The 19,144-nt window shown below is 42.5% G+C and overlaps 2 protein-coding genes across 4 annotated transcripts in view; both read left to right on the top strand.

The window, feature by feature from the left end:
- Window positions 1–1,833: 1,833 nt before the first annotated feature.
- On the top strand, window positions 1,834–5,992 carry LOC139207326 (beta-1,3-galactosyltransferase 2-like). Of its 2 annotated transcripts, none has more exons than XM_070837011.1 (4): window positions 1,834–1,903; window positions 3,406–3,577; window positions 4,246–4,479; window positions 5,361–5,992. In XM_070837011.1, the coding sequence occupies exons 1-4, from the start codon at window positions 1,878–1,880 to the stop codon at window positions 5,958–5,960; spliced, it is 1,032 nt and encodes a 343-aa protein (XP_070693112.1). In that variant the 5' UTR covers window positions 1,834–1,877; the 3' UTR covers window positions 5,961–5,992. The 2 variants fall into 2 exon arrangements, with proteins under 2 accessions (XP_070693112.1, XP_070693113.1); XM_070837012.1 differs by having other exon boundaries at window positions 1,839–1,903; window positions 3,502–3,577.
- A 7,878-nt stretch (window positions 5,993–13,870) lies between these two features.
- The window catches only part of LOC139206745 (mitogen-activated protein kinase kinase kinase kinase 4), a 54,727-nt gene continuing 49,453 nt past the window's right edge, over window positions 13,871–19,144 (top strand). For both annotated transcript variants that reach the window (XM_070836317.1, XM_070836316.1), the window contains exons 1-2: window positions 13,871–14,025; window positions 14,922–14,987. In XM_070836317.1, coding sequence (XP_070692418.1) covers window positions 13,969–14,025; window positions 14,922–14,987 — 123 coding nt within the window. In that variant the 5' untranslated portion in view covers window positions 13,871–13,968. The remainder of the gene's footprint in view (window positions 14,026–14,921; window positions 14,988–19,144) is intronic.

The raw sequence follows: 19,144 nt of genomic DNA, 5'->3' as shown, positions 1-19,144 counted from the left end.
CCCCACCCTTTACCAAAGGCTCGGAGTGCCTAAACAGAACCATAAGAGTTTGCAGCCACGCTAGCACTTCTGAGACTGTACACAGCTTTGAACTAAGTGCAAACACTGGCGTGCTCACAATGGCAATGCTGACGGGCTGATGTGAAGCAGATGTAACGTTTACCATGTTCGCCATCTGACTTTAGCATGTTAGCATGCTAAAGTTTGCTTATTAGCGAATTAACAAATGTGTGAACCAGTTTCATGGCAATCCATCCAACAGTTTCACTTCAGTTTCAGACAAACCCCTCAACCAACAGCCAGACATCACCATCCCCAGAGTCACGCTGCTAGTGTGGCTAAAAATGTGAATCATGCTTTAGTTGCTATAAGCGTATCTTGTATTGCAAGGGGGGACATTATAGGTAAAAAGTTAAGTACATGGTCACTTAAAAGTTTGCAGCTATGTTCATTAAGAACCTTTTCTTGTTGTGCTGATGAAAAAAAGAATTCATTTTCAGTCTTGAAATGTTAAAAGTACTACTCAGCAGGACGGAAGATGGCGTTATAAAAAGTCCCTCACATACTGGAGATTCCATGGCCACACACAGCGCATCGTACAGAGGAATCTATTCTCGACTCAGAAATACCTGATCTATTTGTCAGGGGAAATGCGTGCTGACTTATCAGCGATATTTCACATAGTACACACATCACCCAGATAGCACAGACACCATAACCGCACAGCAAAGAAATGTCAAATAGAAATGTTATTATCTCCTGATTGTAGAAGTAGATGAAACATAGCAAATAAGAAAACACCTAAGAAAATCCCCCAAATGGCTCAGTGTGTAACACCCAAAGCAAAGAGTTGTGCTTTCAGCGCACAGACTGAAACAACCTAACCAAGTTAATTTCTCATGCTGTGAAGGGTTTTCTCACTCAAGTCATCTGTAAATACATGTTATGGTGCATGTTTTGAATTACAGTTGAAGTATCCTTCCATATTGCTCATTATTTTGTTTTTTTTTTTTTTTGCATTTGTTAACCTGAGCTAGATAACACAACTCGTAGAATATAGTCACCTATACAAGCTGTTTTTGTTTCTATTGTTCCTATTTCATGATGTTTTGTAAGAGACCAGCCTGTTTCTTGGTTTTGGTTTCCTGTTAGTTTGCTGTTGCTTCTGCTTACTGTCAATACAAGCTCAACACTTCCTCTTTGTGTTTTACATTAAAAGCCATCCTCTGGTTCAGGCAGCGTAAATCCCTTCCTCTCGCCGGACTGCTTTTATTGTGAAACATTTGCAAGAGGTATTGAATTTCATTCAAGTACGAAACACGGGTGTGCTTGAAATAATGATGGTGAGGGATTTACCATATTACTCAATATACAGGCACGAGTAATGTGTTTTTATCCAATTTGCTGTTGCTTTCATTTAATGAACAGCTCTCAGCCTGTAATTTCAGTCATCAACGAAATCAGTGAATGGGGCCTTGGGGTATATCTAAATGTACATCAGAATGCATTAAGTGAAAATGAAGAAAGTGATTAAGCTGAGCTGCAACAAATACAACAGTAGAAAAACTCAGTCGACCATATATGAAACTTGCAATTGCAAATGTTAAAATCTTTAAACCGAGAAAGTGTTTAAACAGGACACACAAAGGGAATGTGTTTCTGATAAATGTAACAGTGCGACAATGACTCAAGGTTATTAATGTGTATTGACATTTATTTTGCTAGAGCAGTGTGTTGTCTGCTCGGAAGAAGGCCCCGCCGCAAACCACAGTGCAGTCCAACAGTTAGATATCTACAGTAACATCCTCTTTTCTACCTACTGCCTGTCTGTAGCTGTCACACCAGTCGGATTGGAAATCATTCTGTGCCTTTTGAAAATGCTGGAGAGCTCCATTTCCAAGTGGTAAGTTTTTTTTTTTTTTTTTATTCAGCTTTTTGAGATGTGTTGACTTTAAGGGATCATACAGTGTAGTCCACGACTCAGTGTGGTTCTTAAATACAACAGCTTTTATGAGAAACATGTCTGGCTATTATTACAATTGATCAGTCCGATCAATTAGAGACTGCGCTCCTCACAAACAGTAGAGCTAATGTCTTGATTAGCAGTGTGCAAATGCATGATTTTCCGACTATGTGGCTCTTATGTTGACTCTACAGGAGCAAATATGACTTTGTAGCAGATGCTGTAGCACCAACAAAATCTTGTTTTTTCCTGGTTTCGACATACAAAATCAGTGCTAATGATGATTCATTTTAACAGGTGTCTGTTTGGTACAATATCTGAATCTCTTAAGTGAAAACTGCAAAAAACAGTTGTTTTTTTATGATATTTATTTGATTTTGTTACATTAATTCAATAGCTTTTTAATATTTGCTTTTGTAAACACTACTAACTCAGAGAAACGAAAAGTAAAAAGGAACTTATCCTAAATATATGTCATAACATTGCCTTTAACCCTTTAATCTCCTCACCAAGAAAAAAGCAATGAAAAAATGTATTCTTTATATATTTTATTTCCTTGGGGCACTAATCACAAAAATCAATGTTTTTTTAAGAACAGACCCCACATTTTTTTAAATATTGGCCTCTACCAAACGGTTGAGATGTCGTAAGTAAAACATGTTTTCAATAAGATATAGTGAGTCAAAATGTGCTCTACCATATGGTTGAGCAGAAGGTTAAAGGGTTAAGATCTCTTTTTTTCACAGAGACCAAAATCTGAAGTTAATTGTTGAGCTAGTCACATAACACCTGTCACAACAGAGGGTAATGACAAAAACTGTCTTTGGTAAAAACGTACTGTCGTTTTGAAAGCATTACAGGCTGCCGTCGAAATGCATTGAGATTTGTGTCCACTGAAAAATAAATGGAAAATAAATACCTGGCTGCTTGCACTCTACCACCTGACTGTGTCTCCTCCTCTGATCTTAAAACAACTTCCAGAACTTACACATCTGCAGAGAGGCTCACCACAAACCAACAGAAAGAGTTATGTGACACGAAAACAAATATTAAATGTTAAACTACAATTCTAAAAAAGAATTCAACAGAAACAACTTGAGTCGCGTTTCCCACACTTTCGCTGTAAAGAAGCGGTGCAGCCTTTTGCAGAAGTTACTCCCGTGACTTGATATGATAAATGACGGGGAAGTGTGTGGAAACTTTAAAACATACTGCAAAAACATGAATTCACATGACGTCACGTGTTTTAGTGCTTGCAGTATGCCCAGTGGTTTCTGATGGATGCAGATCTTAATGGAGACTCCTCCCTTTGCTCCAAACAGTTCCACATAAATCCTAGCTAATATGAGCAAACTGCTTCCTGATTCCATTCCCAGTAAAGTGTTTCTGATGTGTAGTTGAGGGGCGTTAATGATTGTCCATTTTCACTTTTGTCTTGGCAGCGAAAAGAATCCATGGACAAGAGCTAGACGGTGGTTTTGTTTTTTGATGCTGTTCCTCATCTTGGGAACATTAGTGTTAATTTTCTACAGTTCGAGTCAAGTGTTGTTGCCTTTGAGGACGAGCTCACGGTCAAGCCAGTCTTACGACAACGTGACTGCTTCATCCGGCAGCGTAAGTATGTTTACTAGCCTCTCATTTTGAAACAGAGGCAGCTGTCAAAAATGACTACAGCAGAAGACAACAACTATTTTCCCCTGTTTATCTGATGATAAAAAGTCCTTTAGATGAGTCATCAGTAGGAACACATTACTGTTCATTTCTTTTTTTCTTTTTTTTTATTTCATGTCATTATTCAGTCCATTTTAATGTTTAGCTGTTGGATTTCAGCTGTTTACATTTCAGCCAGTAAAATTGGATTTGTAATTAGCTAATTATACATAAAGGCTGATAAGTTTGCTCGTACAGGAGATCATCTCCACTGGTGTGTTCACACAGACCACAAAATGAATTTCAGACCCGGCTAAATAGCACACAGAATAGGTGGAAAGACACGAGTTGGTGTGAATAGACAAAAAAGATATTAATCTCTCAACAGTAATAGTAAGAAATGACATTACTCCTCACTTTATTCTAGATTCTCAGCACATCTCGTCTCAATACTCACACACTACATATTCAGTCAAAGCGGATCCAGCTGTCCAATCTAGCAGTCAAGCAGATTTAACTTGTCTGAACACATCTTAGCAGATCCGTATCTTATTCTTCAGATGTGACTCTAAATATTAGAGCATAAACAAAATAACCCAGTCTAATTGTGCCAACCTTCTCAGCCTGCACAGATCTCACCAGACTACTTTGTGGCATACCCGCACCAGTACCATTTCATATTGGACGAACCCAAAAGATGTCGGGAGGAAAGCCCATTTTTGGTTGTCATGATCCCAGTGGCACCTGACAACAGAGAGGCTCGGGACGCCATCCGCAACACGTGGGGCAAAGAAACCAAGGTGCTGGGCCAAGTGGTCAGCCACTACTTCCTGCTGGGACGGTCCAAAGAGCCCCTCAAGGAGCAAGTGAGTTGCTGAGCTTTTTGAATTACTAAATTGGCCTCCACAATATGTGCGTGTAGAAAGCGTGGAGAGAGAGAGAGTTCATCGGAAATCCAAGCACATATATTCTTGTGGTTTTGCAAAATAAATAGGCCAACATGTATAAGCTGCTTCAGAGAATATACGACCCAGAGAAAGAAAAGAAGGTTAAGGTCAGAGCTGCAGCCGCAAAAAAATGCAGCAGCAGGTTTTGCGTGCGATTTAGAACCACTGATCTCTTCACGCCCTGAAACACTACAGCAATGATCTGTTACACATGACAATGGTCTGCTGTACAGAAATAAAAGGGTACACTGTGCTTTTGCAGTTTTAACCTCTGCATGTCAGGCTGGCCTCTACACCGCCTGCTTTTCAGCCAAAAAACACATTTTTATCCCTCAGCTTTTAACTCCGTATGAAAGCTTTTATTCTTCTCTTGTCCTGCTGTTTTTACCACTGTTTTGCTGTTTTGTTTCACTTATTGTGTCCACTGCTGCTGCTTTTAAATGTGCTTTAGATATAAAGATGGATTGGATTGGATTGGATTGGATTGGATTGGAATAACTGACCGTAGAAAGGCTTAATTTACCGATCAGAATCAAGTATTCAACAAAGCAATGTAATATAGTGGAGCATTTAGGGATAAGAAGTCAAATATTTGGTGGAGATCAGACCAGAAAACCAGAGCTAAAAGAAGAGTCATTATTTGACTAACATTTGCCAGAAACACACCTCCAACAGAATGCTAGCATTTCTCCGTATCTGCTGAATGTTGCTGGTCTGTGTCTGCCGGCCCCTAAGTGGCCAGAAAATGTGTGAGCTACTGCTTCAGTCTCAGTCTCAGCCTCCTGTCTCCCCTTCTGTAGGTGCTACAGGAGAGCCAGGAGCATCATGATGTTCTCCAGAGTGACTTCCTGGACAGCTACAATAACCTCACCATTAAAACCATGGTGATGTTCGAATGGCTCAGCTCCCATTGTCCCAACAGCGCCTACGGCATGAAGGTTGACGCGGACGTGTTCCTTAACGTCCGCAACCTTATTGACATGCTTGTGACGGCCCCCCGACGTCTCTACATGACAGGGAGGGTGACAAAGGGTGCCCGTGTTCTCAGAGACCCTAACTCAAAGTGGTTCCTGCCCGTTTCTGCCTTCCCCGAGTCTAGGTACCCACCATACGCAATGGGACTGGGCTACGTGTTCTCGTTGGATTTACCTGAAAAGATACTGGAGGCGTCGGCACACGTTAAAGCCCTTTACATTGAAGATGTGTACGTGGGGCTGTGTATGAGACATTTGGGAGTCACGCTGACGGACCCTCCTCGCTGGGGTCTGTTTAAGGCATCGGTGTCTTATTTTATAAGCAGCTGTTACTGGACGTCCGTCATTACAGCAATACTACCGAACTCTGACCAGCTGTTACATGTGTGGAGATCATATCAGATTCATGCACACACTGACTGTTAAACACTCCTGCCTTGCAAGAAGTGTGACTGAATATATTCTACATATATATATATATATATATATATATCAATTTTTTATGTATTAAGTATTTAATTGACTTTTGATGCCAAAACAGAGATTCCCTCGCATTCATATTTTAGATGTAATGCAAAGATTGCACAAATGATCGTAAAGATACCAACAACTTAAAGATTTTAGGATGGAGAGCAGTTTTTTTTAAACTGCTGTTGTGGCCCAGTGTTATTAAAGCAGGAGCAGTCACAGGACATTAGTAGGCCCAGAGGATGCCACACTGTGCCTGTGGCCCTTCAAGCCCCTTCGTGAAGAATGTTCACTTCCAAAGTAACTTTAATGGAATGAAGACATAATATGATGTACGATTGGCAACTGTCACCACAGAAGCTTCACTTTCTTCACTTAGTTTGGATAGTTTACACAGCGTGCAGCCAAACAGTATTATTCAGTTATTGCAGCCCCAGAATAAACTGCGTAACCACAATATTAATTAAATGTACTGTCAGGGGTAATAGATCCTGTGCTGCAGCTACACCCTGTAGCTACACGCTGGACCATCGGAGTGGCCTGCAGCTGGAGTTTTTGTCAGCCGGCCAGACGAGCCGCAGCCACAATGTTCACCAGCGAAACTCATTTTTTCATAAATACAGTTACACCCTCAGCGGGAAACACAAGAGCACGTGAGCAGACGTTGTTTTGAACCAATAAAATAATAATTTCCACACAAAAGATTGAAAAGCAATTTTCAAAAGCAATTTTCACGTTTGTGAGCAAATCTCTCCCAATTGTACCTGATTATAACAGCTACAGGACTCCACGTTGAATTGATCTTACATTTTTCAATGGATATGTTTATTTAAGATGATTTTTCATTTATTTAATTCAATTATTTAATGCATGTATGAATACATATTTCTATTTTCCAATCAATTTCTGATTAGTTTTTTTTTTTGACACAATATAAATTCATTCTATCATCTGTTCAGGAACATACACACTGTTGCCCATAAAGTTGGAATAAAATGTGTTTTACCTCTTCTCATGAAATGATTGTGACAGTGTGATTTATTCTTGATAAATAAAGTGTATATCTTCTCAACTTTATTGATCAAACTCTTCCAAACATATCATAACCACAATTAACCTGCAAACTGTGTATTCAGGCTTTAACAGAATTGGGGGTATTACAATTATTCCAACTTTATGGGCAACAGTGTACATTTATCTCCTCTTAAACACGAAGGGTTTAGGCAATGTTTAATCTTTCATCTGAGCCCTGAGTTGTAAAAGTTGATGAATCGGTCTCTAGAATATTTGTGAGACATGTTTTTTTTCTCTTTTCAGGCCGTAGTCTTCCTCTGTCTCTCTCCATTTGCTTTATCAACCTGATGAACGGTAATTGGAGCAGCACTGTGGCTGACTGATTAACCTGTGGGTGGTTCATGCATCTGATGTAAGAGTCAGCGTTTCCTAACCGGTTCATCGGGAGAAAATCAAATATTGTTTCTGTATGAGATCTGTGCTATTTGTCCCAATTCAACCTGGTTACAGCATGTAGTCAGTAAAACACACATTCAGACTGAAGCATATACAGACCAGGTTGACAAAAAAAACTCAACACGCAGACATACATTTCTAGAAAAGCCACTTCCTGACATGTCTGACTTCAGGGAGATCTGAAAGATGCTCCGTCTGACACCTCCACCACCTGTTTTGCTTTTCTCGTTCTCACGTGTAAGAATATTGTCAGCCAAGATTCAAGTGACATGCAAACATGAGCAACAGCGCTCTCTTGTGGTAAATGGACCAAAAAAGAAAAGGGGGAGAAAAGGGAGGGACAGTGGCATGATAGGACATGAGAGATTATGAGGGGAAACTGGCTTTCGAATAAAAGGAGGTGGTTGCTAACTGACTAAAATGACACATTCCACGACGCACAATACGAGCACAATACACTACTTTTGATCTGCTTTCAGTGTGCTGTTACTTTCTCTTCCTTGAGAGCGATGATTAATATAGATGCTAAAATCACCAGCATTAAAAGTATGTGACAGAATGAAGCCTAGAGGTGAATATCTCCTCTGACAGCTCAACTTTACAGCCAGGTCACGACCACCCGTCCGTTACAGGCAGGTAAATAACTCTGCACCACATCCTGACCACAAATCCTCTCACACTGTGTGTGTGTGTGTGTGTGTGTGTGTGTGTGTGTGTGTTGTTGTTTTTTTTTTTCCAATGTCAATGCATTTGTGTGTCTCTAAACGTTTGAAAGCCCCAGTCTGAGGCTCTTCCATGAGAGAACGGCACATAAAGAGACACTGAGTGAGACAGATAAAGAGATGCGCTCAGCCAGCCTGTCAGAATCACTTCAGCAGGACCTGAATGATGTGATGTGTTTGCAAGCCAAACCGTGCATGTGTCTGGTTGTGCGTTTTGGGTTTTTTTTTTTTAAATATATTTACAAGGATCAAATATTCTCAAAGGGATAAAAAGCATAAAAGACGTGTCATGTGACGTGAGGGCGGGCCGCTCGAGCAGCTCACTGCTTTGGCAGGACCGAGGTGAGACTGTTCCACAGCAAAGTGCACGGACACTTTGAGGGCCTGTTTTTCTAATGTAAGGACAAACAGCCCCCCCCCCCCCATGGCCCGGTGGGAGCATACAGACAGTGCAACCCTCCTCCTTGAAATGGAGAATTATCCATAAAAGCATACATGTCCGACAGACATTTCTCTCTTCGGACCCGCCTGAGAAAGCGCATGCCCAGTCAGAAAGACCACTTATCCAGTCAGAGGCCAAGAGGGCGGGTGAGGGAGCAGCACTTTGGGTCTATCCGTGCACCAGACTTGGCCTTCCTGAGGGGCCTGTTCTGCTGCTCTACTTCCAGCCACTCTTCTCACCCCCCCCCCCCCCCCCCCCCCAACCCCCACCCCCCGTCTCCGAACATTTGTGTCTTTTACAACCACTCTGCTCGCAAATGCCCTCCCAGACAGATGGGCCTGAGGGTTCAAGCTCAGTCAGCTGAGTGTCTGGTAGAGGAGGACAAAGCTCCAGTTAGCCATGCTAGGGCCAACTGTGTTTCAGTGATGGCCGTCCAGAATCGAACTGGAGAACTTGTCATTCATCACAAGTCTGACAGGAACCAAGCATCCCAGTATCCCTCCATCTTATCCTCACCTTCCACTGACACCGCAGCTTACTCCACCGTCCTTCACCCAGTTCAGCACCTTTCCAGCACACTGTATGTTGGGGCTTCTCTCTTGAATTTGCCATTTTTAATATTATGTAAATATAATATCATTATCCAGCTGACTAACTGGCAGTTTTTTTAACCTGCTGTGCAGAGAAGCTCAACGACATTTTGCTTCACACTCACAGTACACCTTCACACCTGGAAGCTGTCCAGTTATATCTATTGGCTGCTGTCAGCCTCTTTAGAGTGGTTTGGGGCTAAAGGCTTTGGTCAAGGACACTTCAGCAGTTGGTAATGCAACTCTAATGTAATGTAACTCTAAAGTAAAGTGATTCTACTACTCTACTGACACTATAGAAATGCTGCGGTGCCTTTAATCATCAGCTCAAATCTGATATAGATGACTATATTATGCTCTTGAAATATTTTTTAGAATATTTCTTGTTTGTCCAATCAGGAGAAAGATGTCCCATTGCCAAAATCTTTAATGATATTCTTTTTTATTTGTACCTAACGTGGCAGCAGAGTTTGCATGTTCTCCCCGTGCTTGCGTGGGTTTTCTCCGGGTACTCCGGCTTCCTCCCACAATCCAAAGACATGCAGGTGAATTGGTGACTCTAAATTACCCGCAGGTATGAGAGTGAGTGTGAGTGGTTGTCTGTCGCTGCGTGTCGGCCCTCTGATTGGCTGGCGACCAGTCCGGGGTGGACCCGCCTCTCACCCATAGTCATGCTACGCTGACAGATAAACGGTATAGACAATGGATGGATGTACATAATCTTTTCTACAAGTTAGAATTAAGTGTGATTAAAGAGTAAAGTATGTTAAGTTTGCCTTCCCTTAATAAATAAGAAATTAAAAACCCTCCTGACACTGATATCTAACTCTGCGTGTGTGTGTGTGTGTATGTGTGAATGCATTAATGCTGCGCCCTCAGGAAATGGTTTAGATAAGTGGAATGTCAACTTCCTCTGCACTCAGAGTACCTTATATGATTGCAAACACAGAATCACACGCTAAGAAAGCAAGAAAGAGAGACAGAAAGACACGACGGAGGTGTGGAGAGAGACAGACGGACAAACGTCCTCTATCACGCTGGAATTTTCTTATTGAATTGTTTCACAGAATGTTGTCTTGTTTAGGTTGTATACGAGTCCAGAACTGTGTGTTTGAGTGTGTTTGTGTGTGTGTGTGAGTGTGTGTAGGCAGCTGACCCTGGTGTGAACAGGGCCACTGTGTGAGACCACAGAGAGACCATTCTTCACCATGACACAAACACACACACACACACACACTATACACACACACACACACACACACACACAAACACACTCACACACACACAAACACACTCACAGCCATCTTCTCTCCCCTCCCGCACTCTTAATTTGTCACATACACACACAAACACACATACAGAGGGTGCAAGAGAGTCACTTGCCGTCGTTCTCTCATTCTCCTGTGCTCACACTAACACGTGGATCTCTAGCATAGTATCACTCCTTTTGTCTCTCCCCAACACACACACACATCCAGTGACTGTGTCCCACCACATAATGACCCTTATTTCACCATTCTCACAGTGACTCACTGCTTCAGTCAGGAGGCTGGAATGCAGAGCTCCATCTCTTCAATATGTTTTATACTTAATCAATCAATCAATCAATCAAAATACTTTATTAATCTCCGAGAAACAAGAGGAGAGAGAGGGGAGGAGAAAAAACATGCGACACCACACTGTACTCATGTGGAGTGCAGTGTGGGACCGGTAAAAAACCTCAGCACAAATTTTAGCACATCACATGACAATAACAACATGGCAGCAGGGGAGGGGAAAAGGGAGTAGAGATCTCCAGCACCGCAGGAGGCAGGCTGCAGGCTCCAGCCCGGTGGGCGAGCACTATAAACCACGCCCCTCGTACTGGAGGGGTGGAAGCTGGCGAAGGCGTTGGATGTAAGGCAGGAGTAAGTCCTGATGTGTTGGTCATCAGTTCCCCAAAACCCGCCTCAGTTCATTCGCGATCGTCGGCGATAACATGGCGGTTGCCATGGAGACGTCCCTGTTCTGGTTCCAGACAAGCCAACAAACACCAGGTGGATGGGGGAGGGATGGGGAAGAGCGTCCCAGCTGCAGTGAACTCAGAGGGGAGATTGTTCAAACAGTGACCTTGGCCAAGGCCACTGCTTAGGGCTTACTGCTTATTTGGGTTAGAGCGAGACAGCCATATTCAATAGACTTGGCTTATTCTATTGTCCATTCTGGTCCATCCAATCCTTTCTGCAGAGCCGAAAGCTTCTCCAAGATGTTATCCGTGCGGTTGAGAACCGCAGCCGCTGCCGCGGACTGAGCTGAGCCCTGCCTAAGCCCTCAATCAAGGTCGGCAGCGGAGTGGGGTCCTTGACTGCTGCCACCGTCTTCCAGATTTGACGATACATTAGTGCAAAGCATAATCCAATCAGCAGAACACCTAGTATCATGGATCCAAACAGATAAACATCTTCCACGTCCTCAATGGACAGGTCCGCCAGGCACATGGTCCTCCACTTATCCCACGAGTCGACCGTGTAGCCAGTTGGAAACGTTCCTTGAGGGCATGCCGGTTCCCCAGGCACCGCTCTTCTGGTGCTGAAAATTTTATCAACTGCATGGAGAGACCAGTTCACTAATTCCATGGTTAAGGTTTAGGGTTTTAGAGAACAGTGCAGAGAGAGGCTCCTAGTCAAGACAAGACTGAGAGCAGAGCAGGAAAAGATAAGGGATTTTTTTTTTTTTTTCAAAAAAAAAACCACCCGAGTACAGCAGAAACAATATAATACAATAAAATGTGCAGTCTTTTCCTTTTCTAATCTGCTAAAGAAATATCATCCTACCTCCACCCCTGTCCACCTTTGATATCTGCCGGGCTCTTCCCTGCAAGCACGTTTAAAATGGGGAGGGGAGGGTGGAGGTTAGATAACGCCCATGCAAAGTAATTTTTGTGGTAGCATATTTTCTTTCATGTCTCTGGGGACCACAAAGTGAGGTTCAAGAGATGTTCCACGCTAAATTGTGAGCAAAAATCTTTTACTGAGGTTTTATTAAGAAACACTTGTGTGTGTCAAACATGAACTGTTACTTACTCACATTAAATATCACCTTTAGGGCCCATCATCATTTTTGACAACAAAAAAGGAGCACACATCAGTGGTGGTGTGATCAGGTGATGCTGATACTATCACCATGAGATGCATTGATTGTCTGATTGGCTAATTCCACTTGCAAGACCAAGAATAAGCCTACTGCTGTTTTAGTTGATCATTTTGGATTAAAAGAAAAAGGTGACGCTGGCTTTAGCTGAAATGACAAAGCCTGATGCACTTCCTGGGGGCTTGGTCAACCTCACTAGCAAGCCCAGAGGTCCAGACCGTGGTTCAACAAGCCACTGTGGGAACTACAGGAAGATAGGAACCAATTGTACTTAGATTGATGTTTTTTTCTTTTTTCTTTTTTGATTTGTTTCATACTAAATTACATGTTTGCCTTATTGCAATACACGCATATTTTACCTACATTTTTATGTTATACTGTGTGTGGCTGTGATACTTAATCTGTTTCAGCTGCTTACAGAATAACACCAGTGCTGATTTGTTCCTTTTGCCGTTAACGTGCGTGAGGAGGTGAAACCAACTATGTACTTGGGGATTTTACAGCATTTTCACAGCAGGCAGAGCACAGGTGTAACTAATAAGAGAGAACCAGCCTGTTCGATACTCTGGCCGCGGAGCTGGGACTCATTAAGTCCGGCAATGATTCACATTATTAATTACTCCTGTGCTATGTGTACATGTAGTATGTAGTAAAAATGCATGATGAACGACATTAAAGGAGACTCCAGAACTGCAATGAGACAAGCACCTGCAAAATGCCAAGAAATGAATTGAGGGCAAACTGCAGAGTAATAATGAATGTCAGCAGTGTGTTCAGTGTGTGTGTGTGTGTGTGTGAGTGTGTGTGTAATTAATTCAGGTTTAGTACTAAATTATCATTTATAGGCCACAACCTCTCACTTATTTTCACATGGTGTATTGTTGACATTGGTCCTCTGGGAATACGTGGATCTGAACTTTAAACCACGTGGGAAGATTCCTGCGTGACCTACTACGTGTGTTTCAGCTGCAGATGGAGGCAGATGCTGTGGAAAGACGGGGGTGGCAAAGCAAATTGGGTTCTTCCTTGTCGTTTAACGGATGTTAACTTATACGAGTGGCTTGAGAAAAGAAAGTCAGTAGCGTCAAGTGAATCGAGTTTACGCAACCAGAAACAGGATGATTTTAATACTTTGATTTCACAATTAGGAATATGCTGTGTAAGTGTAAGATTTTGGCCTTTACAGAAAAAAGAAATGAATGAATAAAGTTGTCGTGAAAAGGGAAGTGAAACGTCCGAACACGCGTGTGTAGTGAATTCCTATATTTCTACATACATTTGCAGGTGTTTTGATATGATGTATGGATTATTATTATTATATTAGCGATAAACCCTGTTTCGTCTCGTCTTTTCCAGTAAATAGAAATAAAACAGTAAATCTATAAAAAAAAATAAAAATAAAATGCTGAGCTCTGCAGGTGAAGGCTATTATTTTGAAAGGCGTGCCGGAAGTGCGGTGCGTGCCGTCAGGCCGCGGTGACGCTGCTCGCCAAACTTCAGAATGGACCCGAGCGGAGGAAAAGCCGTTAGTTTGGGACGACAGAGGAGGAGAAACCACGACCGTCCATGTCTTGTTCACTAAGTACGAGCCGCCGAAAAAGTTACTGACAGCAATGTCGAGGGAAAGTACCACTCGAAGCCTGGACAGTATTGACCTGGCTGCTTTGAGGGTGAGTGGAAAAGTGTTTTTAGTGAAATGTCTGGGTAAACACTGCAGGATGTGGTGGGGGTTTGCTGGCAACTTAACGCTGCTCTCAAGCTACAACTTTGTTTGGGGAGCAAGAGGGTTTTCATTTTCGGCCCTTTTGCTTCATGTGCTGGCAAAGAAACGTTCTTATTTAGTCTGAACTTTAGTCAGTGTGACGTTCAGGAGCCTCGCTCTCTGTAACATTGTCCCTGCTGACTACACTGTGTCCTGTGTGCTGTTGGTTTACAAGCTACAGTGTTTACACAGGATTTCCTTTGGCAGACATGCAACAAGTTGACATGCAACAAGTGAAAGCTCTCCAAGATGGACTTTAAACTGTATTTATTGACAGAAAAAAAAAGTGCATTCTAGTTATTGGTACATTGTTGCTTTAATATACTTAATGTCTAATGTGTGGTGGTGTTCTGCTTTCTTTATCTTTTTTCATTGGTCACTACCCCAATAATAAGATAATAGGATCCCTGTGTTTGAAGTGCTGTGATGGTATTTATCTTCAGATGGAAATAGTCTTCGAATCAGCGAAATAATGGCCTGTAAAATAAAACACAGGCCCTACTTTGATTCCTTGTAGATCACAATGTTATCCACATTTACAGTCCCACTTCCTCAGTCCCCATCCCAGTGTAACACTGCATTGTTGTTCTCCATTTGGCCTCAGCACTGAGCTGTTTATCTCAGTTTTGCTTGGCGAGAACCTGTTGCGTTACGGCTTTGCTGAAATGGGCCATTTTTCTGCACTGTTATCGTGACCTGTGCAGCCGTCAGTCCAGTTTGTTTTCCCGATTTGACTCTGCTGTCCTTAACATCACTCCTGTCTGATCCTCTTGTCTTTTTTCTTGATCATGTTTTTCAATCTAGGATCCAGCAGGTATCTTTGAGTTGGTGGAAGTGGTTGGCAATGGAACCTACGGTCAGGTGTACAAGGTGAGCCTCTCTGTCCGTCTTTTTCACCCGCCAACTGAAATGCATGGAAAAACTTTGTGATTCTGATTTTACGGACATTTATGTGCTGTCATGTTTCCGTCTAAACGTTGTTCACATGGCAGTAAGTGAGAGCTGCACGCCATAAGCCTCCAGCAGCCTGTGCACATGCAGACACACGTCATCTCTGGTAAAACTTACTATAGTTACTTCCAGTTAGCTGGGAAGGAAAAGAAGAAACTTGTTGTTGACTGAAATTTCCTGTTGCTCTTTCACACACAGACACACACGCACACACACACACACACACACACACACACACACACACACACACCCACACACACACACACCCACACCAGCATCTACAGCATGTGCAGCATCTTTTAAAGGGCCTGGGTGGGGCTCACTTCCTTGTTGCAATATCTGTATAAGTGGTTTGCGGTTGCAGGTGGTGTTTAGTCTTATTTAGGTCTGTGCAGCTGGTTGTGTCCTCAGCACAAATCATGTTCACACGCTTCTGCAATACCGTAAGCCGTGTGTCACTATGCCACTGTGGAACCGTTTCAGTTTTAAAGAGGAGATCCACTCGGGCGAATGATGATCGAGCAGCTGAGGGTTCAGACCCTCAACAGGTGGTCAAAAGACTATTGTTTGCAGTATCATCAGACTGTAAAACCAGTTAGGCTGCCTTAGTAAGATATACAGTAGCGCTAATTACAAGCAGCACCCCACACCTGCCATAGAGTGTGCATGTAATTAGCACTACTAATGAAATAAGACAAAGAAACATCTTTAGAATTGTTGTTTTTTCTGCAGCACAAGACCTGTAGGAGCCAATGCAGGTCACCTTTAGACACATATTCATTGTGGTGCAAACATCTACTTCAATAAGATGACAAAAAAGCTGTTTTAGTAAAGGGGACTTTACAGTAAAAGGTGCAGTAAGGATAAGAAAGAAGGCAGAGGTTACACAGAGGTTTAGAGTTAAAGAATGAATGAGGTCCATGTGCATGAGACAGGAGGTGGGTGTGTGCCTCGATTGCCACTTAATTTCCTGAAAGGGGAAATGTTGCAAGAGATGCACAGGACAGTGGGGCCTGTGTTGGTCCTCACACATCCAGCTTTTACGCAGCACTAGAAAACCACAAATTTCATTCTATGACTCACAAGCGTCAGTGCCTTAAAGAATAAACTTCCCACAAACGAGGCAAAATAGACCACAGGCCATTTGAAAAGATGTTACATCTGAGGTCTGCTAATGAAATGACAAACATGTAAATATTCCCTTCAGGTGACATCCCAGGCCCCACTTCAAGAACCACTGATTTAAAGTAGCTGCTGCATTAGAGTAAAGCCTGATTCACAAGCAGCTAATAACATGCGCTGATTATGTTGCCTTTCAAGACTTAATTGGCTGTTTCTGACAATTATTCCAATCATGCTTTCGGCCATAATGTGCATTTGACACGCTGCTTTCAATACCCATGATGCTCTTACGCTCCGTCAATACTGTGCTCTGCCATTGGTGAAGTCGTAATGAGAATGTGTGATGCTAACAGGCAATTAACTGGACCTTAATGAGGACGGTGCAGCTCTGTGTCCCCATGTACACATACAGAAACCCTCTAGGTGTGTGTGTGTGTGTGTGTGTGTGTGTGCTTTCAGCCAGCCCGTGAGTCCCAGCCAGGACAGGAACAGGGCCTATAGAAACAATGACTTGTTCTGCACACACACACACATACACACACAAACACACGGCCCCCTAAGAAAACACTCACTTGTGGATTGACGTGAGTGCAGAAGATGCTGACAAAGCATCTGAGCTTTCCGTCTGTTTGTTTATTGGCTCTGCATTTTGATCTCATTGCATTTTAAGCGTTGTCGTAATGTTGCGTGAACAGGAAATCCAGCAACAGATTTTAAACCTATGTTTCACTGTTATATAATGAGTTCAAGTTCTATAATAAGAGTGTACAGCAGGGGAAAGTGAGTTGCAATTCCCTTAATGTGCCACTATAACAGAAAATGTATTTATTAGGTTCAGTGTAAGTATTATTATTAAGAAACTAGACATAGCATTGGGAGACATAGTATGCAGCCATGAGGAAGAGGAGGTCTCTTATAAGTAGCTTTTTTACTAACATGGATGCTGAGATCCCTGTCACTATGGTTTGTGTGCTAAATTGTTAAAGACATAAAACATGACATAAAACACATCAATACAACTAAATCTGTAGTTCAGTGAAATGCGTTAGATCGCAGAACCCTAAATGCCAAAAAGAGGAACGGCTGTTTTTTTTTTTTTTTTTGAAAAGCAGTTTATAAAAGGACTGAAGTCGATTCACGGTACGGTTTTACAGTTAGCAACAGGCGGGGTTAGGGAAGGTCAGTCAAGTGAGGCTAACAAAGCGGATGGGGCAGGCAGCAGGTCAGAACATTTATAAACCACTGACCCTCGGGCAGATATGCAGTGAAAAGCTGTCCTCTATGTAGTCCGTGTTACGGAATTAACAAAAGCAGGCAGGTTATGTCCAGAGGACGGAAACTCAGTGAGGACAGACGGTCGAACAGTGTGTGGAAAATTCAAAAGCACACACTGGGACTGGGACTGAGTTTGAGGATGAAGAGGTAGAGGTGGGAGATGGAGTCACCATGATGGTGTTTATAGGTGCACAGTGATGTGCAGTGTGTAGTCGTCCCTGCTCTAAATCACACTATCCACTGTCTTGTTTGGTCAAACAGCTTTTAGTTCAGCTTAGGTTTTGCTGCCAATTAGTTCTGCTCTAAATTGAAGCCTTACTTCTGACCTGTGTCTTGCATCACGGGTTGATTTTAGTGATTGCAGAATCACTCATATTGCACAGCAGTGAGGTCAATTACATGATTTTTTTTTTGATTCACTAATTGCCATTTAGTTGTCACATCATGTCAATCAAACCGCTGTGCTGGTGGGAACTGCCATTGGAGGAAAGTGAGCCCCATTAGCCTCATTTTCATTTTAATTCAGTGAAACAGCCCCCCCTGGTCAGCAGACAGGATTTTCTGACATGCTGAGACACTCACAATTAGGGGAGATGGAGAGTCATACGGAGAGCAGAGAGGGCTGCAGAGAACAATCGGGGCTTTTCAGCCAAATTGCCCCGAGAACGTTAAAGTCAGGAACCCCTCAGGACCTCAAAGAACCCTCAACACATCTTAAGAACTGTGATAATTAGAGAAATTAGTGCGATGACAGATGAAAGAGCCACCGTGTAGATTGAGATTTAAGTTTTGCACAGAGACAACACAAGACAACACAGAGTCACTACTGTTGTATGTGAGTGGTGTTTGAATAGATGTTGGAGAAGAGAAGTGCTGATGTGGAGACAACCACACACCCAAAGTGGAGAGGAGATACTAAGTGTTTCTTGCCTGGTTATTTGTCTGCTAGTTTGTATTAATGATGGCTCTTGTTCCAAACATTCAGCACTGCTCACTCCACCTGTATACTTGTTTTTTAGAAGGTAGATTTTGAGGATAAGAACTAAAACTGGACTCAACTAAAACTGTATCAATACAGTTAAAGTTCCATAATCCCTCAAAAAGTTACCAGAAAGGTTCCTGTGGTCAAAACGGAAATGGCTCAGCCTTTTCTCCTCTCTTTTCTACCCTTCCTCACTCCCACTGTAGTCCCAACTCAACTCAGCTACTACTTTCTTTTTGTCGTCCTAAACACATGCACGCAAGGACAAAACACACACACATGCACACTGGTATTAAAGAGTGTATTATGTGCAGTAGTAGTCACATGGCAGTAGTAGTTCTGTCGCCACAGGACAAAGAATTCTATCCCTGACAATCAGAGAGTCTTTGATTTTTAGAAGAAGCGAGTAAACAACAGGAACGTCTTGGATCTTGTTGAGCCATAAGTTATTTGCCCTCTCCAGAGGTTACAAAAAGTTCCAGCCATGTTTAAAGAAGGCACATTCAGTGTGTTTCCTTAGAGTTTTGTTGCTGAGCACTGCAGCAGGTGACACACACGCACGCACACACACACACACACACACACACACACACACACACACACACACACACACACACACACACACACACACACACACACACCAGTAATGTCAGCGGTCAGCTGTCAAATAAACACAAAGTGAAGGAGCTGTTTTATT

This window comes from Pempheris klunzingeri, chromosome 9 (assembly GCF_042242105.1).
Source record: "Pempheris klunzingeri isolate RE-2024b chromosome 9, fPemKlu1.hap1, whole genome shotgun sequence".
Taxonomy (NCBI): domain Eukaryota; kingdom Metazoa; phylum Chordata; class Actinopteri; order Acropomatiformes; family Pempheridae; genus Pempheris; species Pempheris klunzingeri.
This window is presented reverse-complemented; position numbering and strand designations above follow the sequence as displayed.